The 20,752-nt window shown below is 50.4% G+C and overlaps 1 protein-coding gene across 2 annotated transcripts in view; it reads right to left on the reverse strand.

Moving 5' to 3' along the window:
* FLI1 (Fli-1 proto-oncogene, ETS transcription factor) overlaps positions 1 to 20,752 on the reverse strand; it is a 70,194-nt gene that overhangs the window by 22,615 nt on the left and 26,827 nt on the right. For both annotated transcript variants that reach the window (XM_066334695.1, XM_066334696.1), the window contains exons 2-4: positions 13,851 to 14,059; positions 5,526 to 5,680; positions 2,053 to 2,256 (exon numbers count right to left, since the gene is read on the reverse strand). In XM_066334695.1, coding sequence (XP_066190792.1) covers positions 2,053 to 2,256; positions 5,526 to 5,680; positions 13,851 to 14,059 — 568 coding nt within the window. The remainder of the gene's footprint in view (positions 1 to 2,052; positions 2,257 to 5,525; positions 5,681 to 13,850; positions 14,060 to 20,752) is intronic.

The raw sequence follows: 20,752 nt of genomic DNA on the forward strand, positions 1-20,752 counted from the left end.
CACTTAAATATTGCAGCTGCACCAGTGCTCCAGTGCTCAGCTCTGGAGCTGTGAGGCACAGTCCCTGCTCCACAGATTCACCATTCCAATGGAGGGGCCCGGTGAGAAGGCAGGATGGCTGGTGCCACCTCACAGGGAGAAAAACCCTAATTTCAGGTATTTAAAGGCAAGCTGTGGCTCAGGGACTGCTTTCCTGAATGTCAGCGTGCCTTGGTGCTTCACTGCTGGATGTGGAGAGCAATGTGACCAGACTTTAGTATCCAAGGGGAGGTGGGATCAAGCAGGAAGTTGCTCCAGAGCAGCAGATGGTAAATGTGGCCACTGAACCCAGGTTTTCGGGCTCATGCCATGAGATCAACAATGCAGCTCCCCAGATACTGTCTTTGAACAGCCAAAACAACGGGACACAAACACTGGGGATGGTCCTGGAGATGTCACCTAGACAATTCCACTCCTCTGCCACGCTTTCTAAATATGTTCTTTGAACCCATACAACTCCATCTCTCTGCCAGTTCTCAAGCCTTATCAATAAGACGATTCAAGTGTTTCACTTGTGTGTTTATCTTGTGGGAATTTAGAAGCCTTTCCGGTTACAAAGTGCCTGATTTCCCCAGCCCCAGTCAGCAGGTTTGGCCAAAGCACTGCTGGCTGCACAAAACTGCCTTCCCATTTCCCAGGAAAGTGTGTCATTCCACAGGCAAACCTTCAAAAGCTTCCTGTGGACCAGCAGCTCTTTGCTGATGAAACAGAATTAAATTTGCCAATGATTTTGGATGGGAAATTATTTTATTGTCCAGTCACGAGGGACAGAAACTGTTCAAATACAGCAGTTTGGTTTTTTTGTTGTGAATCATTTCCTTGGCTGACTTCTCAAAAAATAAAGGTGGGGCTTCCAGAGGCACCCATCTGTGATCTAACTCCTGTGCCACTGGAATCTGTAACACTCCCACTGATTTTAGGCAGAGAGAGATCCACTTTGAAGAAACGACCTAAATTCTGTAACTCTGCTTCTCTGGCCAGAGGAGACATCTTCAGCTGCCATTTCATCACAATTGGATTCTCTAGCGGAGAAAATACACTTTTAACTTTCTCTCCTCCGCTTCCACCTTGATTTATGGCACCTTCTGATTTTTGAGTGCTTAAATAATGATACTCCTATAAAGGCTGTTTCACTTGGAAGAACAGCAGAGCATGTGGGACCCAGCTCCAGTTCTCTGGCTCATCACAGCACCATTACCCTTAGCACACCTAAAGGAAATGCTTTTAGCTCCATTTGTAGGTGAAGAGGAGACATTTGGATGCTGTGGATGTGATCACAATTGCACAGAAGTCCTGGAAAAGCTGAAATCTGAGACTCTCAGCATCAAGTGCATGTGCCATCCCTAAGGTGATCATTCCTGTTTGGGTGCTGGGATAATGCTTTTCCAGACTGCTCACAGCTCCTGGGTTTGGGGCTTAATAAAGCAAAAGGAGAATTGGATCCATCCCATACTCAAGTGTGGGACAGAAAGGAGCAATAAAGAGCTTCCACAACCTTTTTCTCAGAGTCCTGGGTTCATTTGCACATCTGCTCCAGAACATTTATATATGGGGAATCACTCTTAAGGGTTTTCAACTCTCTCCAACAAACCTGGGCCTGCTGGAACACAGGAAATATCCAGCCCTGGCCAGCTGTGGGTCCTGTTTATGGGGAGGGCACAGCCCTCTAACTGTAAAGCTATGAAATCATTTGCCTGAGACAAATCAGTTAATGTCAGGTTTAATCTCCATGGCAAATATGTGGGGTTTTTTATCACATAGCCACAGATGTTGTTATCTGTAAGACTTATCTAATCTCCTTCAGAGCCCTGCTCAGTTCTTCACCTCCCTGATAGCACCAGTAGCTCCATCTGTGTTCATCTGAACTTTCCAACCCAGTTTTGTTCTCTCTGCTTGCCTTTCTCTGATCATTTCCCTCCCCCTTGCTCCAGGAAGAGCCCTGGGAATTCCACACCCGGGGCAGTTTATCCCAGTTGTCAGGATGGGGCTGGGCTGGACCAGGGCAATACTCACTTTCCCTGAGGTAACTGAGGTGAGAGAGCAGAATTTCTGTGTTGTAGGGGGAGATGGTGCGCAGGAAGTCGTCCTTGTTCATTTTGCAGAGCTCTTTGCCATCCATGTTCTGGAAGATGGTGGTGTCGATCTCCATCAAGCCGTACTCCTTGATAGCCCACTCCAGCCACTGGCGCACGTGCTCCTGGGTCCAGAGGGTGGGATCTGGCAGGAGAGAACAGAGGATGGGCACACACACCTCCAGACTCCCTGCAGCCCTGGCAGAGCTTTAGCCATTGTTTCCACCAGCAGATATATTAAATTTACTGATCCGCTTTGCCAGGGTTGAACAAGCACCGTGCTGGAGCAGGGCTCGGGATGGACAATCTGGCCTGGTCACTTCTGCCTCTTCCCCACCTCCTCCTCTGCCCAAAGCTCCCTCCTCTGCTTGGGAGCAGCACTCGTGACATTCGACTCTTCTCTGTCTGCAAAAAGCTTCCCGAAGGAAGCTGATCCCTTTGAGAGGGAGTTCCTGTCCCAGCTGTGGCTCTGCAAGGATAGAACCTTGTCCCAGCTGTGGTTGTCCCAGCTGTGGCTCTGTGCCTCTGTCACTCTCCAGTGACATCAGGGCTGTCCCACCCTGGGCACTGGGGAGCCCCACAGCTGTCATGACAAATCCGGACCATGGAGGTGTTCATGGTTAGCAAAGGGACTCAAAAAAAAAAGTAAAATATAATCAAATCAAATAAAAAACAATAAAATAAAAAAATAAAATAAAATAAAATAAATAAAATAAAATAATATGGTGTTGCTAAAACAGAGCAGCTTGCCCTGGTGTGAGTCAGAGTTATTCACCATGGGGCAGGAACACAATTCTGTCTCCACTCTCCCTGTAAACCCACCCAGCTCTGCATGGGCAGGGTGGATTTGTGCTGTCTGGGCACCCCTGGCTGTCAGCAGAGCTCCAGCTTTGGGATCTTTATTGCTGCTGGTGACGTAAGAGACGCTCTGAGCCTGGCTGGAGCTCAGGCCCCGTGGAGATGAGTGGCTGCATCGGTGGTTAAAAAAAGAAATCAGCCTTTGAATTCTGAAAAGGGCATTAGATCAGAGAGTCCCAGCAAGAGCTGGTGCCACAATACCACTTGACAGAGTCATTTTCAGAGCATATCAACATTTTCAGATGTTTCCTGTGCTGCTGCTCCCCACATATCCCATTTCCAAGTTTGAGCTGCACATTCATGTTCTGCTGCAGCTGGAGAGGATTGCAAAGAAGTTTAAACTTTGGAGATGTCTGTGTGTCATTAACAGCTGGTCTTGCTCTGAGACAAAGCTCAGACACCTCAGATCCCAGGAAGCTGAGAACATGGGCTGGGAGCATGCACAAGGCTGCTCTGGGCAGAACAAGAAATGTCTCTGCCTGGATTTTAGGAGGTATAAAGCAATGCCTCAGCACAGGGCTGGACACTGTGTGCACAAGCTGAGGGCATCTCTGAGCACAAAAAGTCAGGAAGTGCCCACACCTGGCATTCCTGGGCACCTGAGCCCTGGAATAATGGCACTAAACAGGGAACTGAGACCAAGGGAACTAAAATTACAACTGAGAGGTTTCCCCACTGAATCTCCAGAAAACCTCAGCTGCTGAAAGCTGAATTCAGAACAAGGAATTTACAACCCCACACCTTTGCAACTCTGCTCTGGGAAAGACACATGGATTTCCTTCAGGTTTTGGCAATAGCTAATTGAAATTCTGCTTTCCTAAGCACTGGCAAAAGACTGCAAATTTTACAATGCAAGTATTCACGGGAGGATTCTTTTTTTTTTTTTTTTTTTTTAATTGAAAGTCTTATTTGTCTGAGTTTTGAAAACAACCAACATCTAAAGGGCAGAGTGAATTTGTGGCCTCCCTTTAACACTGTAAAAGACAGGGAAGGGTGTCTGAAAATCTGCTTTCTTGAAACATGGCTTAGAGCTCATTATTATACTATTGTAAGCCTAATGTGACATTACTTCTTGCTTATCTTCACCCTAATGCGCTATACAATCTCCATTCTGGATTAAATTAAACTATCCAAATGCCTTTCTTGGATGGCTTGGGCCTCCTCTCCTGCAGCCAGAGATCGGGGATGATATTCATTATTGTCTTCCAAAGTCTGGTAAATCTCTGCTCTTTCACAAGTATCTCAAGGGTTCGATTTGTGGATGGTCATAAGAAGGGGAGAAGTCCTTTTCTCCACTTTCCTTCAAGAGGAGATTCCAAAGCTTCTCTTGCACTGGGGGCACTGAAAGTAATTCCCCCCTGTTTCAACAATGCTCACTTTAGCTCACCCTTGGGGTTTTTTTAAGCATACAGGATAATCCTCTCCCTGGAACATCTTTACTAACACAGGGACTGGTTGGTGCCAGCTTTACCTTTCCAGGCAGGGTGACACTGGACACAATTCTGCTGCTGTGCCCAAACAGCTCAGCCACTCTCTCAAACATCAGCTTGAATGGGGCTTAGAGATTTGCCATCAATCTTTATTGGATTCTCCTCATACATTCAGTTCAGCTTTTCCATTTCATCCTTAAATGGCAAACAAATGCTTGGGAATTGTCATCTGTTCGTGGTCAAGCCACAGTCAGAGAAAGGAGGTCAATTCCACGAGTGCATTTCCCTCTGCCAGGGCTGGGTCTGCTGGGCTGGCTCCAGCCCTCCCTGCCCTGGTGAAAACCATCGGAGCCAGGCTGAGTTCTGGGATGTGCACTGGGCCAGCATTGGCTCCTTTGCTGGAAAATTCCTGGCCCCTGACTGTTATATGGATGTGTTTATAAACTTCACAGGGAAAGAGCTTCCCACTCCACGTTCAGGCTTCAACCCGTTCCCCCTACAGCAGCTCTCACCCCCGAGTGTCCAAACGCATCCCGAGCATCCTGCCAAGCCCAGGCAGCAGATGTGGATACCAAACACAAACAAAGCTGCACAGGAATGTTTCTGTGTGACAATTTTTGGAAGAATAACGCAGTTCCTGCAAATATAATTTTTCTGGGTTTCTACTTCTAACAAAAAAAAAAAAAAAAAAGGGAACTAAATAGCTCATTTTAATTAATCAGTATGACTTGAAAGTGCAGCTGGATCCTGAGAGCACCAGGGAGTATAACTGGGCCCACTTCATTCCTCTTTGATCATCCCCTGCATGTCCAGGAAGCAGATTCTACTCTAGCACATGACAGGAGATGGATTTGGTTCAGCACACCAATGCAACACTTCATTCCAGGAAAAAAAAAAAAAAAAAAGAAAATTAAAAATAAAAGAAAAGAAAAAGCACCAGTTATCAGCTGCTATCCTGATTCAGATCATGTAGTGGCACTGGGAATTCCCACTGGCCAGAAACTCTGACATTTTCCTTATTTTTGTGTGTTTGTAAGAGAGAAAATTCCTCTGTGAGCAGCTAAACAAACTAAGAAGCCCATTCCCAGGCAGAGCAGGGCCAGCTGCCCCAGAGAGCGGCGGGTACCTGCGGGGACGATGACTCTCCTCTCGTTGGTGGTCATGTTGGGGGGAGGCCCGTTCTTCTCATCCATGTAGGTGCTGTAGCTCATGGGGTTGGACTCGGTCCCTGTTCCCACCAGCTTCCCACACTTGCTCACGCTGCAGTCCACGGGGGACTCCCTGGAAGGCAAAGGGAAACTGGGTCACCATCACTGCCCCTTCCTGCAGCACAGGAGGGAGCTGGCTTACACAGGTGGACATGGGCCCGAGGTGGGACATCCAGGGAGCTCCTGTGTCTGGAGAGGCCATTCCTGACATGTTGGGTGTCATAAGGGGTCTGTGGGGCACAAGTCACACAGGGGATCTCTGAGAATGCAACCGGGTGGACAGTCCAAGGGAATGACTTTCAGACAAGGCAATGTGTGCCGTGGCTCTGAAATACTGACACTCCCAAACTGGCTAAGGAGCCAGTGCCCATGACACCAGTCTGTGGGTTATACCCCACTCCCTCATCCTGGCTGCTCAGTGACTTCCTGCAGGCAGGCTGTGTGCTCCTGGGGGCTCCTGTCAGGCTGTTCCATCCTTTATGGTGCTACAACACCGCTCCTGTGCAGTGGAGCCTGGCAGTGGCAGGAGCTCTGCTCTCCTGCCCTGAGGTGTTTCTGCAGAGCTCACAGGGACACAGGAACAGCCCTTTCATGGCATTAACAAAGAACCCAAAGACGCACCCAAAGGGACAGGCTGTCCCCAGAGAACACCCAATGACAGCACAGAGTCTGGTTTATACACGGCTGAACGGGATGGAGCTTATCTGTTCTTGGAGCCTGCCAGAGCTCCAGGAGCACTTGGATAACACTGAGAGACATGGTGGGATTGCTGGGGTGTCCTGTGCAGGGACATGAGCTAGACTCATGATCCTTGTGGGCCCCTTCCAACACAGCCTGTTCAATTATTCTATGTTCAATTATTCAATTATTCTATTATACAATTATTCTATTATTCAATTATTCTATTATTCTCTGATTAATAGTTCACTACGTGGTGGGGAGATCCGGGAATCTTGGATGCCCCAGGCATGCGTCAGGAACCTCAGACCCCAGCACAGGGTGTAAAGGGGCTCTGGCCCAGTTTAACTTCTGAGATGCTGGAGTGATGAAGAAGGGCCATCCAGCAGCTCAGCTGGCGTCATGCTGAGGCCTGGCCTTCTGCAGACCCCTTGGGAAGACTCTGAGAGAGCTGTGAGCCTCCAAAGCCCAGAGAGGGAGCAGGGATGGTGCTTTTCTCCAGCTGCAGGACACAGCTTTAGCCCCAAGCATGCCAGGCACACACAACACATCCCATCTCGAGGGTCTTCCAGGGAAGGGCACATCATTGCCCTCACCTTCCATGGGGAATAAGTGCACAACCTCTGCAAAGAACAAGCCCAGGCATAATCCCAGAGTCATTTCCAGTGCAGTTTAGACCTTGCTTTAATCCCAGAGCCATCCCTCTCCTCTGCCAGAAGCCAAGAGCTTTGAGAGGGAACCATCCCCACAGGTTCAGAATGGTGACAGTGCACAAATCCCACCCTCCGAGCTCAGCTGGCAGGAATCCCACGCAGGACACTAAACAAATTGTCTCTTAACCTGAACTGGGGGGGAGGGAGAAGTGCCTGAAATTCAGTTATCATGGCCGGGAGATAAATGCTCCACCGAGATATTCCAAGGCAGACGGTAATTTTTTCCTCATGTCTGACGAAGGGAATGCTGCTCGAAAATGGAAATAAGATGTATAACTTACACATGTTCGAATTTAAGGGTTTACTATTTCGCCTACTGTTTTTCCAGGCAGGGAACCAAAATCTGCCTTCAGAGAGGCAACTGCTGAAGGCTTAATGTCCCCGAGGCAGCTGGGGAGAAGTTGAGGAGCTTGCAAGGACACGGGGATTTCCCCGTGCTGATTCCCTGTGGGAGTGTTCCTGTCAGGTGTGAAGCTCCTGCAGTGCAGGAAAGAGCCCCGGGGCAGCAGAGAGGAGGTGAATCCTGCTGGGCATGGCCTGGGCTGGGAGGGCTAGGGGAGCATCTGAGATCAGGGTGTGACAGTGTGCTCCAGGTGTGACACGTGCTCCAGGTTGTGACACTGTGCTCCAGGTGTGACAGTGTGATCCAGGGTGTGACACCATGATCCAGATGTAACAGAGTGATCTGGGTGTGACTGTGCTCCAGCGGTTTATTCTGTCCTCCAGCATGTCACATTGTCCTCCAGGGTGTGACAGCGTGATCCAGGTGCGACACTGTGCTCCAAGGAGTCCTACTCTGCTCCAGGGTGTCAGACTGTGCTCCAGGCTGTCACATTGTACTCCAGGGTATGACACTGTGCTCCAGGGTCTCACATTGTTCTCCAGGGTCTCAGAATGTTCTCCAGAGGCTCAGACTGTTGTGCTCAGTGGTCACTGTCCCTGGTGAGTGACAGCCTCCTGTCCTGCCCTGCCTGGGGACCAGAGTCTCTCTCCCATCCTGCTCTGGAGTTAAATTTCCCTGGAAAATTCCCCAGCAGATGGGACAGGCACTATTTATGATCAATAAAATTTATATATTCCACTCATACAGGGGAGGTGTTCCAGCACAGATTAACCTGCAGTGTGGGGTCCAGTTCTGTGGCCCCACAACAAGAATGATGTGGAGCTGCTGGAGCAAATCTAAAGCAGCCCATGGAGATACTCCAAGGCTGGAGCCCCTCTGCTCTGGAGCCAGGCTGGGGAAGCTGGGGGTGCTCACCCTGGAGAGGAGACCACCCTGTTCCCACCAGCTTCAAAAGGGGCTTTTAAAGGGGCTCCAGGAGAGCTGGAGAGGACTGGGGACAAGGGATGGAGGGACAGGACAAGGGAGAATGGTTTCCTACAGCCCCAGGGCAGGGCTGGATGGGATATTGGGCAGGAATTGTTCCCTGGGAGGGTGGGGAGGCCCTGGCCACAGGGTGCCAGAGCAGCTGTGGCTGCCCCTGGCTCTCTGGAAGTGTCCAAGACCAGGCTGGATTGAGGCTTGGAGCAGCCTGGGATAGTGGGAGGTGTCCCTGCCCACAGCAAGGTTCTGGATTTGGACGATGTCTAAAGTCTCTTCCAGCCCAAACCTCTCAGGGATTCTGTGACTCTGTGATATCCAGACTCCTGGATTACAACACCTTCTAAGAGCCTCTCCATATTTCTGCTGGCATGCAATGAACACAGGGACAGCTTGGGAACAACAACAGTGTCAGAGGTGAGCAGGGAGCTGGGAGCTGTGGATGGTGTATTCATGGGATATCTCTCCTTCCTCAGCTCATACATCACTCATAGGCAGGCTGGGATTCATAGAAATACTCCATCATCATCTGAAAGAGTTTGTGCGAGGGCATTGCAGATGCCAGCTCAATCCTGACCTTTCCCAGAGACTCCAGATGTTCCAGTGGCTCTCCATGCTGGATTTGCTCAGTCTCTGGCAGGAAGCACTGTGGATGCACACAGGTAAATGGATACAGGCTGATTTCACAAGCTCTCTGCAGCACAGTCCCTGTGGCAGGGGCAGAGTCCAAGGAACATTAAGCAGAACTCATTCCCACTGTCCAAAGGCTCCTTGTTCCAGCACTCTTTCTGGGGATGCCAAGAGTTTGGTGTTTGGGAAAGTTTTTCCGAGACTGGCCAAATGGACAAGCAGCTCGCCTGGCACTGACCAAGTAAATCCTCTGTGCAGCTCCAGCCTGTGCTCCAGAGGTGTGGAAGAAAGCAATCACTGTCCCAGGGCTCTGTCTAGGAATGACCTATGGCTTCTGCTTGAAAGAGCAAAATAAGGGATTTAAGAATTTCTGAACCTGACTCGGGGGTATATTTCCTCCTTTCTATCCCTCTTTTCCTGTCCTTTCATTCCACCTTCTTCCACCTCTCTTTTCCTTTTAAATTTGTTACTTTTTGGTGTAGAGCTTAGTTTTAATTTGTTGTTGTTGAGTGAAGAAAGCAAGAAGAACAGACAGCTGGGATTCTGCTTGTGGTTCCCTCTGGAAGAGGGAACAGTCAGCTCCTCCAAACTTGCATCTGCCTGTGCTTCAGCCCTGCTCTCAGGAATGCCTCGGGAGGAGGGAAACTCCCACTGAAAGAGGTCAAACTGCCAAAAGGATGGCCAAGTTCAGGTTGTTCGTCCCAGGCAGGTAAAGGCAAACCGGAGGGAGATGCTGGGGCAGAAGGACCGGCAAATCCCACTAGAGGGCTCACACGCTGCTCCGCGGGGAGTTCATCCCTGCACACACCAGACAAAGTCCCTTTGGCTTGCTTTGCTCTGACACAGCCCCCGGGGAATAAACACCTGGGGGGAGAGCCGAACCATGGCGTTATTTTCATGTTCTGAAGCAAGAGCAACATCAAATTACAGAATCTCAGAGGGGTTTGGACTTGAAGAACCCTTCAAGCCCATCCAGTTCCACCCCTGCCATGGACAGAGATACCTCCCCTGTCCCAGGCTGCTCCAAGCCCTGTCCAGCCTGGCCTGGGACACCTCCAGGGATCCAGGGGCAGCCACAGCTCCTCTGGGGTGTCTCTCCAGAAAGGCTCCAAAGCACTTCCAAAGCACTGACTTCATTATTTCAGCTGGACAAAATCCGTGCCACAGCTGGGATTGCTCAGGGAAGTTTGTCCACATCCATCAGCACAGGAGAATTTCCTTTCATATTTGAAGATCAGATACATTTTGTAATAGTTCTTAAAACTGCTCACTGAGTTTGCTGCGAATACAGATCCAGGTTAGCTCAGTCAAGATCTGGAATTCCTGCTGCTTGGTTCATTTGGAATTTATGTAAAATATAAGGAAACTCTATTATTAGTATTGGTTGTAAATTGGGTTAAACTTTACCGAGCATTCCTCTAAAGAATCCTCTTCCTTTATTCAGTAAAATTTCAAATGTGAAAGATTTTTTTGTTTATTTTGTTTTGGTTTTCAAATAGAATTTTTAATGGGTGTTGCTCTGAGTAAGGTGCTGTCTTTGAGGGCAAGGGCAGATTTTGAGGCCATAACCTGCTTCAGGGTCTGATAACAGTAGAGAAGTTCATGAAATTTCTACCTCTGAATCTTGCAATAATACAGAATTTCCATCTTCTCCCCTAAAACACTGATCCCTGCCTGAGCATCCCCTACAGACAGTTAGGATGCACTTATCTAGAAAATTCTTTCCAGTCTGAGGGTAAACCAGGGGATCCAGACATGGGGTAGAAAGCTGGGTGGGCTTTCTGTGTTGTTTAGCACTTGGAGGTCCTTCAAGGACCCTTCTCCTACCCTGCAGAGGACCAAACCAGCTCATCACAGCCTCAGCCTGCTGCTGGTCTCTGAGAGAAAGAGAAAAGCTGGGCACTGTCCCTGCTGTCCCCAGTTCCTGGAGCTGTCCCTGCCAGAGCACACAAACCCCCTCCCGCCCCCGGCAGCGCTGCCAGCCCAGGTGACAGCACAACACTGATCCTGCTGAAGAGGCAGCTGCAACACGGGGACAGGGTACTTGAGGAACAAGAGAGGCAGGGACAGAGGCAGGGGGGCACTGGCTGTTGTTCAGCCTGCAGCTGGGGTTAAGTGGCACTGGCATTGGGGTCGGCATCGGGGTTGGGGTCAGCATTGGGGTCGGCATTGGGGTCGGCATCGGGGTTGGCATCGGGGTCGGCATTGGGATTGGCACTGGGGCTGGCATTGGGGCTGGCATTGGGGTCAGCATTGGGGCTGGCATTGGGATTGGCATTGGGATTGGCATTGGGGCTAGCATTGGGATTGGCATTGGGATTGGCATTGGGGCTAGCATTGGGATTGGCATTGGGGCTGGCATTGGGGCTGGCATTGGGATTGGCATTGGGGCTAGCATTGGGGCTGGCATTGGGGTCAGCATTGGGGCTGGCATTGGGATTGGCATTTGGGCTGGCATTGGGATTGGCATTGGGGCTGGCATTGGCTGCTCACATGTGTGTGGGGTTGGCCAGGCCGCTGATGGGCAGGGCAGTGAGAGATTGGAGTGACCCAGCCCATCCCCATGGACTGGAATGGACATGCAGGGAGGGGAGGAGGGGATAGAAGACTCAGGGGAATGTTCTCCTGTCCTGGATGCCCTGGAGCTCCCATGCTAAAGAGTTGTCTAGCGGCAGGGTGGGAGCTCTGGCAGTGCATGGCCATTCACAGCAGCCTTTTTTTCTTTCCTGACAGAGGGTTACCTCGCTTTAGGGACACTGAGCACACATTTTGTGTCCAAGAACCTCAGAGCCTTGAGCAAGTGTGTAAAGAAGGATTTCCTGTTTGCCCAGAACCAGCACACTCCAAGGGCCTTTTCCATGGCTCCCAGAGCTCCCACAGTTGTTCATGAATCAGTTTGTCCAGGCAGAGCTATTTCCCCTTTTTCTGAGCAGAGGAGGAAGTGGGCACACAGAAATCACCATGGAAGGACAGCCCGGGACGTTTCATTTCAGAGCACACGGAACACTCAGACAATTTGGGTGTGCAAGTACAGACACACTCAGAATGGTACAGAACCTGTGCTTACAGGACCTGCAGAGCACAGATGAGTGTGGTTTATGGCAGCTCAGAGGATGTGGAAGGCTCCTTTTCCCTGCCAGATTTCCCTGGGACAGAGGGGTGGAAAGGGAGGAACCCCTGTGTGTGTGTGGGTGTGGCACTGTGGGTGTGAGCAACTGCAGCCAATCACAGAATCCCAGGATGGTTTGGGTTGGGAGGGACCTTAAAGCTTATTACATCCCCTGCCATGGCCAGGAACACCTCCACTACCCATTCTTGATTTGGGCAGCCTGGGAATGCTGCAAAGACTCCTTCTTCCTTTTCCTAAGAAAACCATCCTCGGTAGCCAAAGGTAACCCCCAGGATTATCAAACCCCAGGTACTTTCAAGATCCATCCATCTCTCTGTGGTATGCTTTTTGAGGACAGCATTCATTTTCCCATGTTTCACCCCAATTCTAAGATTGGGAACACAGTGCAAATACCCACATAGTTTTCATGAAGTCAAGAAGTGCTACTGAGGTACAATCAGGGTGAGATCGAGTTCAGACTGCAAATGATCCCCACGAGAGAGCTACTGCCACAAAGGCCTTTATCTGAGGGTAAAATCAGCATCTACTATACACTCACGAGGAAAAAACAACATGCTGCTGTTTGATGTCTTTAACAGCATCATCTGTCTGTAGAGGGCTGAAAGTGCAAGGCTCTTTCTGTTTCCAGCTCTCTGCTCTGCTGTGTTCTCAGAACCCAGGAAAATGTGCTGCTAAACTCACCTTAAAGTAGAAAAACCCTTGAGAGTTTCACTTGGGAAACACTACAAATGCTAGAGATGTTTGTGACTTTGAAATTCAAATCACATTTAAAATTAATGTGTACTCTAAAAGCTTTTGCTAAAAGCCAAAAAGTGTATCTATATTATATCTGTATTTAAAATTGAAAAAATGTTGAAATGTTTACACTTAAAATTATGTTCAAGAAGGTGAAATTTGTTTCCAGGCCGTGGACTTGTAGCAATGTTTCTAAAAAGGGCTGCCTGGGCTGCTACACCAAAATGTTTTCATGCCATTTGATTTCCCATTGACCAGGGAAATCTTTCACATTTAAGTACAAATGACAGGAGCTGGGCTGTCCTTTGGCTGTGAATTGGGCAGGTTACACCATCTCCAGCCACCCTGTTGGGGTTCACACCCCTTCTCCAATTGCTCCTGAATGCCCTGTGTCATGTCTATCCACTCAGAAGGGATGGGCACAAGGACTTTGGTTTTGTTCCACCTCGGAGATTCCTATAAGGGACCTTAGTCTCCTCCTTCTCCCTTCTCCATCGAAGAACTTTCCATTTCCAGAGGTTTGCTTATGCCCTGGTAGAGCACAAATAAGAAGTGTCCTTCAGTGAAGCCTTGCAGCCCAGCAGTGCAGTTTTCAGTGCTGCACTGGCAGAAACTCCGATTTTTGCTGCATGTTCCCCTCTGTGAGCCCCTGGAGCCATGGCCCATCCATGGGCTGCTGAACTCAGAGGTGAAATGTGGGATTTACAGCAGCATTTGCAGCATGAGCTGTGCCCTGGCAGTCTCATGCCGAGTCTGTGGAGTGTTCATGGAGATGGGGAGGAACACATCCTGCAGAACTGCATGAGCAGGATGCTCAGGCTGCTAAAAACAAGTCACAAAAGAAGGAACTGCAGGAGAGTGGGACATGGTCCTGCACAGAGAAGTTTGCTGATGTGCAGAGCAAGAGAACAAATGGACAGTGTGTGCTTTGCCTTGTTTGGATTCAAGAGTTGGGTTCAATGATCCCTGTGGGTTCCTCCCAACATGGATATTCTGTGATTTAGACTCTGTGAGTGTGGGAAGGCTCTTTCCTTACCTGGATCCGTTCATGTGGTCATACTCCCGTTTGACACTGACCCTCACGGGCTGGTTGATCCACTCCTGCTGGGGGGGCAGGGGGTTGATCTTGTGGGGCTGCCCGAAGTCGGGGCTGCCGGAGGCGGTCATGTCCTTGGGGAGCTGCGCCGCCGCGCCGTACGTGGGGTCAAACAGGGACTGGTCGTCGCTCACCACCGACAGAGCCTCCTGGGGAGAGACACAACCAGCCCTCAGAGCTGTGACTAAAGCAGGAACTGCCCTCTGGTTCTCCCCGAGAGCTGGGGAGCACCTGCAGGGCCCCACAGCTGCCCCACACTGGCTGCCAGTGCTGGGGAACCAGAGCCCCGGGGTCCAGGAACCCCTGTGCAAACCATGGCTTGCTCTGCTCTGCTCTGCTCTTCTGGCTGCAATTTCCACCTGCCAGGGGGAATCAGAGTCTTTGGGGGTCCAGGGCTATGCAAACCAGGGCTTACTCTTCTCTGCTTTGCTGGTTGCTAGCTTTGGGTGGGAGCAGCGTTCAGGTTCACTGGAGCTCTGCAAAGAGTGGAGGAGCTGCTGGGTTCTCAGAAACACGGGGCTGTGTCACCTCAATGCTCGCTGTGAGCAGCTTCAGCCCCAGTCCCAGGGAGTGACCTGCCCACCTACTGCACTGCTGCTCCAAACTCAACTGGTGTGTAGTGGCAACACATCTGCAGTGGTATGTGAAGGTCTCTACATCTCCTTTCTGAGGGTTTGTGTGCTGTTTGTGTTTTGAGGTTGCTGCTGCTGAAGGAGAAGCAGCCAGAGCAGGTCACACTTATGGGTGTTTGTGGTGGGGGAATAAATGCATTACTTTACACTTTTTGTTTATTTTGTGGGAAGTGAAGGGCCGGTGTATTACCCAATTGTGCATTTCTAGAAATGCTTAAAAACAGGAAATTGTTATCCCCCCTTTCTTTTTAAAAAATTTTTCCTCCCCTTGCTGAAACTCCAAATATTGACAAAAAGTTCTGACTATCAATTTCCTTGGATGGATTTGCTCGGGTTTTCCAAGAGAGGAGTGCCAGGCTCCTGATGGCTTTGGCACGACTCTGCCTGACTCGAAGTGCATCTGGCAAGGGCTGCCTGTTCTGGAGGGGGCTCAGTTAACCACACACAACACAGCTGCCTTTATGAGTGGCAGGGTAGAAACCGAAGGAGGAGCCTCCTGCACAGAAAGCAGCTCCTACTTTAATGTGAGCTGCTGGAGCAGACTCCAAAACAAAGCTACAGACTCACCCACTCTGGTGCTCAGAAGCCACCCAGCAGCGGTGTGTGGGCTGCAGAGGGTCACTGAACACCCAGCTGAAACCTGGTGTGTGCACTAACCTGCCATGCTCAACAGTCACAGAGCACAGCCCAAACAGGGGAGCTTCTAAAAATAATACATTATTGCTCTCTCCCCTCCCCCCAGTAGTTGTTTTGGAGGTTTGTTTTTTAAATTCTTCCACGACCGGGGAGGGAAACAGAAATTCCAAAAGCTTAGAGAAGTGCAGCTCCTGGAATGACACAAGGATCTAAGCACAAATCAAATACTACCAGGCCCATGATATCATCACAAAAAATGCCAATAATTCAGAGTCTGCTGGGTAAACACAAAAACCCCCTCAGCCTGAAGTTAACCCACTTAGAGAGAGTCAGACCTACAAAAATCAGCACTTTTCTATCTCTGATCTCAGATCACATAACAAACCCAAACATGCTGAAATGGCCTAGAATTGGAGTGCGCCTAACTAAGTTTGAATTCAAAGGAACCCTCAAACATCTGCATAAATCTTGCTGAGGTTCCAGCATTTCCTGGATTTGTGGTCAACTTCTCACACTGGTTACAGCCACTAAGCAGCAAAGAGGAGGGTTTTACCCCACACTGCCCAGTGGTGGTTGGTGAAAGGAACTCATGCTGTGTTCAACCTTTCCTGCAGCTTTTCCTTGGTGGATTCACAGCCTTTCAGAAACACCCCTCTCTTTTTCAGCTTTAGAGTGGGGCAGGGAGTGGAAGGTGTCCCTGGGAAGGATTGGTGTGAGCTGTGCCAGAACCCCCCCAAAGGGCTGACATTATCTCCAGGCTGCAAACCTCGGCTGTGCAGGAAGGTCCAAGAACAAGAGATGGTTTAAGTCTTAAAAGGGAGCAAGCTTTCCCATCAGAGATCAGGATTTGCTGCTCCTCTGATTCACTGAAGTCAGGATTCACCCAGGCAGGGGCTCTAAAATAACACATTTTCTGCAGGCTTTTCTTTTCTTGCTGTACAAAAAGTGTCAGGTTCCCTACCTGAGGTGGTGGGTGAAGCCCACACTGGGCTGTTGGGCTCACTTAGGGCCCTCTAGACCCAGTCTCAGCTGGGCAGGAGAAGGGAAACGTGAGTACCACTGCAAATTCATCAGATAAAGATTCTGCATGTTTGCTTTTGGAGATTTCCAGTCTAAAAACATACACAAAACTGGGGTTTTTTTGGGGAAACAGTACCTGGGAAAATAACTATAATGACAGTTACCCCAGAAAATCAGTGTGAGAGGTTGCTCACAAGATTTTTACTGGCAATTCAGCAGGACTTTTGCAGGGGTTGGAAGGTTCTTCTGAATTCAAGTTTAGTCAGGCACTTTTAATTCCAGGCTGCTTTTTCTGCCTAAAGCCATTTTTCTTCTGAAGAAAGGTTCTGGTGGTAAAGAAATTGGAAAGCAAGGATCTCTCTGGCTGTCCCAAAGCCCCCCCAAACCTGACAACACTCCACAGAATAACCCCGGAGCAAGATCAATGGCTGTGGCTGCACTAAGTACAACTTCATACGCACAAGCAAGTACACACTGCTCTGTGACACAGAGATGTGGCAGAGAACCTCCTCAGATAAGGATCTTCCTTGAAAGACGAAGTGGCTGCTCAGAGCTGCATGCAACTGATGTTAACTGGGACAGCAACAACCTCCCTGGGGACTGGGACTGAGCTCTGCCTTGTGCTGCAGGAACAGTTTCAGTCCTGGAAACGGGAGGAATAATCCAAACGCTCCAGCTGCTCTTGGCGGCTCCTGGGCCAGGAGCGGTTTGAGCTCACCCCGAGCTGGTGGCAGCACAAAGGCTCAGCCCAGGGGAGCGGAGCAGCCCCGGCAGATGAGCAGAGATAGCGCTGGTGACACCCGCTCGGCTCCAGGAGCGCGGCACCAGCGGGGCCGGTGACATGCAAGGGAAGTGTGGTGGCACCGAGCCAGCCCCGGCGCCGCCAGCTCAGCCCCGTGCCCACGGCTCACGGGGAAAGCGAGGGGCAGGCAGCAGCAGCCTTTGCCGGCCGGGGACACGCTGGGTATCCCGGGGACACGCTGGGTATCCCGGGGACACGCTGGGTGAGGCCGGGGACACGCTGGGTATCCCGGGGACCGGGGCTCGGTGTCCGGGAAGGGCCGGGGCCGCGCCCAGGCTGCGGGAAGGCGGACAGCCCTCACGGCGGGGCTCAGCCCCGGGCACAGCCCTTCGGCAGCGGCTCGGCTGAGGAGGAGAGCAGAGCTCCGGGGAATAGCGAGCGTCTCTGCCCCGCAGTGCGGAGCCACTCAGTGTTTGGAGAGTGGAGAACCGGCTGTCCCAGGTCACACGGGCTGCCCAGACAGGGCCCGGCCCTGGTGCCCCCACGCCGCGGCCTCGGGCCGGCCTGAGGCCGACACAGCGGCTGTGTGTGCCGCTCGGGCATGTATGTTACATTATAGCGCCTCGGGGAATAGGCTGGCCTCAGTTTTTCCAGGTTTTAATCACATTCCTGGCATAAATGTGGCCTTGGCAGCTCGCAGCACGTCCAGCTCCCTGGGCAGCCCAGCAGTGACTGCCGCAGATGAGGCTCCCAGGGGCTGGCACACACTCCTGCATCCCTCCGCAGGAATCCGTGCTGTGGCTCCTGTTTATACGGCAGTTTCCAGTTGTAAGAGTGAATTATCGGGTTGGCCTTTATTTGGGTGAGCCATCCTGAGCCAGGTCCCAGGTGTGAGTGGGACACAGCGGGAGGCAGAGTTTGGCTTTGGCCATGAGGGCAGGAACAGGCAGCCTGAGGTTCTGGGAGGGCTGACAAGCCCCCAGTGCTTCAACCAAGTTTTCCTGATCTCCTTGCAAAGGGAGATGACACACATGCACTTAAGCAGAGTTTTCACTTAGTGACTTGAAGAGGACATTTGAGAAAGGAGAAAGGCCAAGGGAACAAGGGCTGGTGAGGTGAGCAACCAGTGCTGTCACACCAGGTGTCCCCAGAACTGAGGTTATTCTATGTGTGTGCAATGAGATTTCACTGAATATCTCAACTTCTAGCTCTCTACATTCACTTTTCTGGCCATAACCACATTTAAAAGGCATTGCTAAAGATCAAAGTTTCATCCTCTTCCACAGAGGCTGACTTAGAAGAGAAGACAGTGCTGAGTACCTGAAACATTGTGCCGTGGAGAGATGACTCCATCACTACAGGAGTGCCTGTTTTCTTTCCTTTTTTCCCTCCTCCCCAAAATTTCGCCACTCCTGCTCCTGTGAGAAAAATCACTCCTGAAATATTTTGGTAAAGAGAATGCTGCCAACACAGACCTGAAGAGCCCAGACCTAATGATATAAAACACCAAAATCTGAGGTCGGTAGCCTCATACATGGCCCAGAATTTGCACCGAGGAGCAGCCCTGGAGTAGAGATGACTTTGGCACTGCAGTGTTACAAGTCAGCATTTCTGCTGCCAACATCTTATATGAGCACAGAGATAACATCAGACTTACAAGAAAATGAGTCAAATAAGAAATTCAGAAAGGATCAAGGTCTCTGCTGGTCTTGGGGCAGCGCGTTAGGATGCATCAGGCACTGGATTGGCAGACAGAGTGTGCTCCTCCCTGTCCTTGACCTTTGTCATCACCTTTAGGGAGCACTCCCCTCTCCCTGCCTTGCTCCTCCTCTATTGCCCTGCACTGTGCATGCACACTGTGGGGCACTGAGCCCTGGCCAGTGCTGCCTCTGGACACAGACAGGAATCCATTGGACACAGTCTCAGATATCCACTCTTCTCTTGCTCCTAATCTAACCAAGAATTCCCTCTGCAGCTTTTCCAGATCACATTTCCTGAGGTTTGCTCCTGCTATTCCACCTTCCTTACAGGATGTGACAGGGGCAGGGACTCCCCAGAACTCCCCCTAGAAAACTGTAATCATGAACATTTGGTTGCCAACAACCACAATCCAGTCTTGTGCCCTTCCCAATCCATTGAAATCCTGCTTAGGAGCTTTTCCTGGCTGCAGCTAGAGATCCATCACTCCCCCCAGTGAGTCCAGCAGGGTGGGAACTGTCACTTCCAAGGTGCACTGATCCTTTGGGAACCTGTAGCACTGCCCAGTGTCCCCCCTGTGCTGCTCACAGCATTTCCCTGCTGAGCTGGCGGTGCTGGGGCTGGGACATCCCAACTGCTGGAACCTCTGCCCACAGCTGCCCCTGCCCCAGGAGGGATGGCATGAGATGCAGGACGCTGTTACAGAAACATGGGATGGTTTGGGTTGGAAGGGGCCCTAAAGCTCATCCCGTTCCACCTCCTGCCAAGGGCAGGAACACCTTCCCCTATCCCAGGTTGCTCCAAGCCTCTTTCCCTGCTGCAGCAGCACTCAGGGTTAAGAGGGCAGCAAACATTTAACACTGTGTCCAAGTCTGTGCAGATCTGAGGATTTCTGTGGGTATAAGGGAGGGGTTTCATTTAATTATTTTAGGGGATCCCACACTGCAGGTTTTTTGCCTCAGTCTGCACTGGAGACTCGTTCAGAGCCACAGAGCAGGACAGTGACCTGGACAAAGAGCCATGCACTTGGGCCAGGCTGCCTTTTCTTCCCTTTCCTTCCCTTTCCTCCCAGGCTGCTCTGTCCAAGGGTAGTTTGGCAGCCTTGGAATACACCATAATTCCTTCACAATTCAAATGAATGGGAAACCACCACATGGTAACTCATGTTGGGGGAAACAAAGCAGGAGTAAGAGCAGCAGAAACAGCAAAACCACTGAAAAACACCAAAACGACACTGAAATTAGACATCTCAAAATTGGGGCAAAATAATTTGGCAAAACTCCTCATAGGGAAAAAAATACATCTATATCTTTATCTTTTGGGGGTTATTTTTATGTTCACTATTCCCATGAAATTTCATATAAAGTGAGTGAAAGAAGGCTGCTAAAATCAATGCTCTGTTATTTTCATCTTGATATCCCCAAAAGCAGAATCAACAAGGATAAAAATATAAATAATTTTTCTGTACTTCACTTCTCAGAAAAGCACTTCACTTAAGGCACACTTTTATAGGATCTGGACCAATGACATTTTTTCCTCAGTCTAGACTTGACAGTAATGGTTTCAGGGCCTGCTTTGGTTTGTTTCCAGCCAACTGGGAATAACCAGGTGATAGTTTCTCCTTCCCAGCAAGTTGCTGCATTAAGCATACTGATAAGGAGGCTTAAACCAGGCCTGGAACTGTGGGAAAAGCCTCTGTGAGGTCCCAGCATAGGCCCAAGGATGAGGTAGAATCTAAAAAGAACTTGCCCAGATTATCTCTGTGGTCCCTTGACCTCTGGAAGGTAAATGTGGTGAAAGCTGAGACTGAAGGGACCATCCCACCCCCATCATATACATCCTAAAATCCGGGAGCATGCTGCAGCTCTTCCTTTGGAACATGAGCAGCACCAGCTGTGCTTGGAGCAGGGAACAGTCCCGTCAGCCCCCAGCAGCCTCATCCCACCCCTGGGCTGTGGACAGGAATTCTCCAAGCACTCCTGCCTTCCCCAGTGCTTCCCATCCTGCTGGGACTGACACTGGGATGAGGTGTGTGTCCACGGGGACAAGCCACAACTTCTGGCTGCTGTTCCCAGACAATTCCCTGGCTTCTGCTCCCTGCCTGGTTCTGCCAA

Source organism: Sylvia atricapilla, chromosome 23 (genome assembly GCF_009819655.1).
Source record: "Sylvia atricapilla isolate bSylAtr1 chromosome 23, bSylAtr1.pri, whole genome shotgun sequence".
NCBI lineage: Eukaryota > Metazoa > Chordata > Aves > Passeriformes > Sylviidae > Sylvia > Sylvia atricapilla.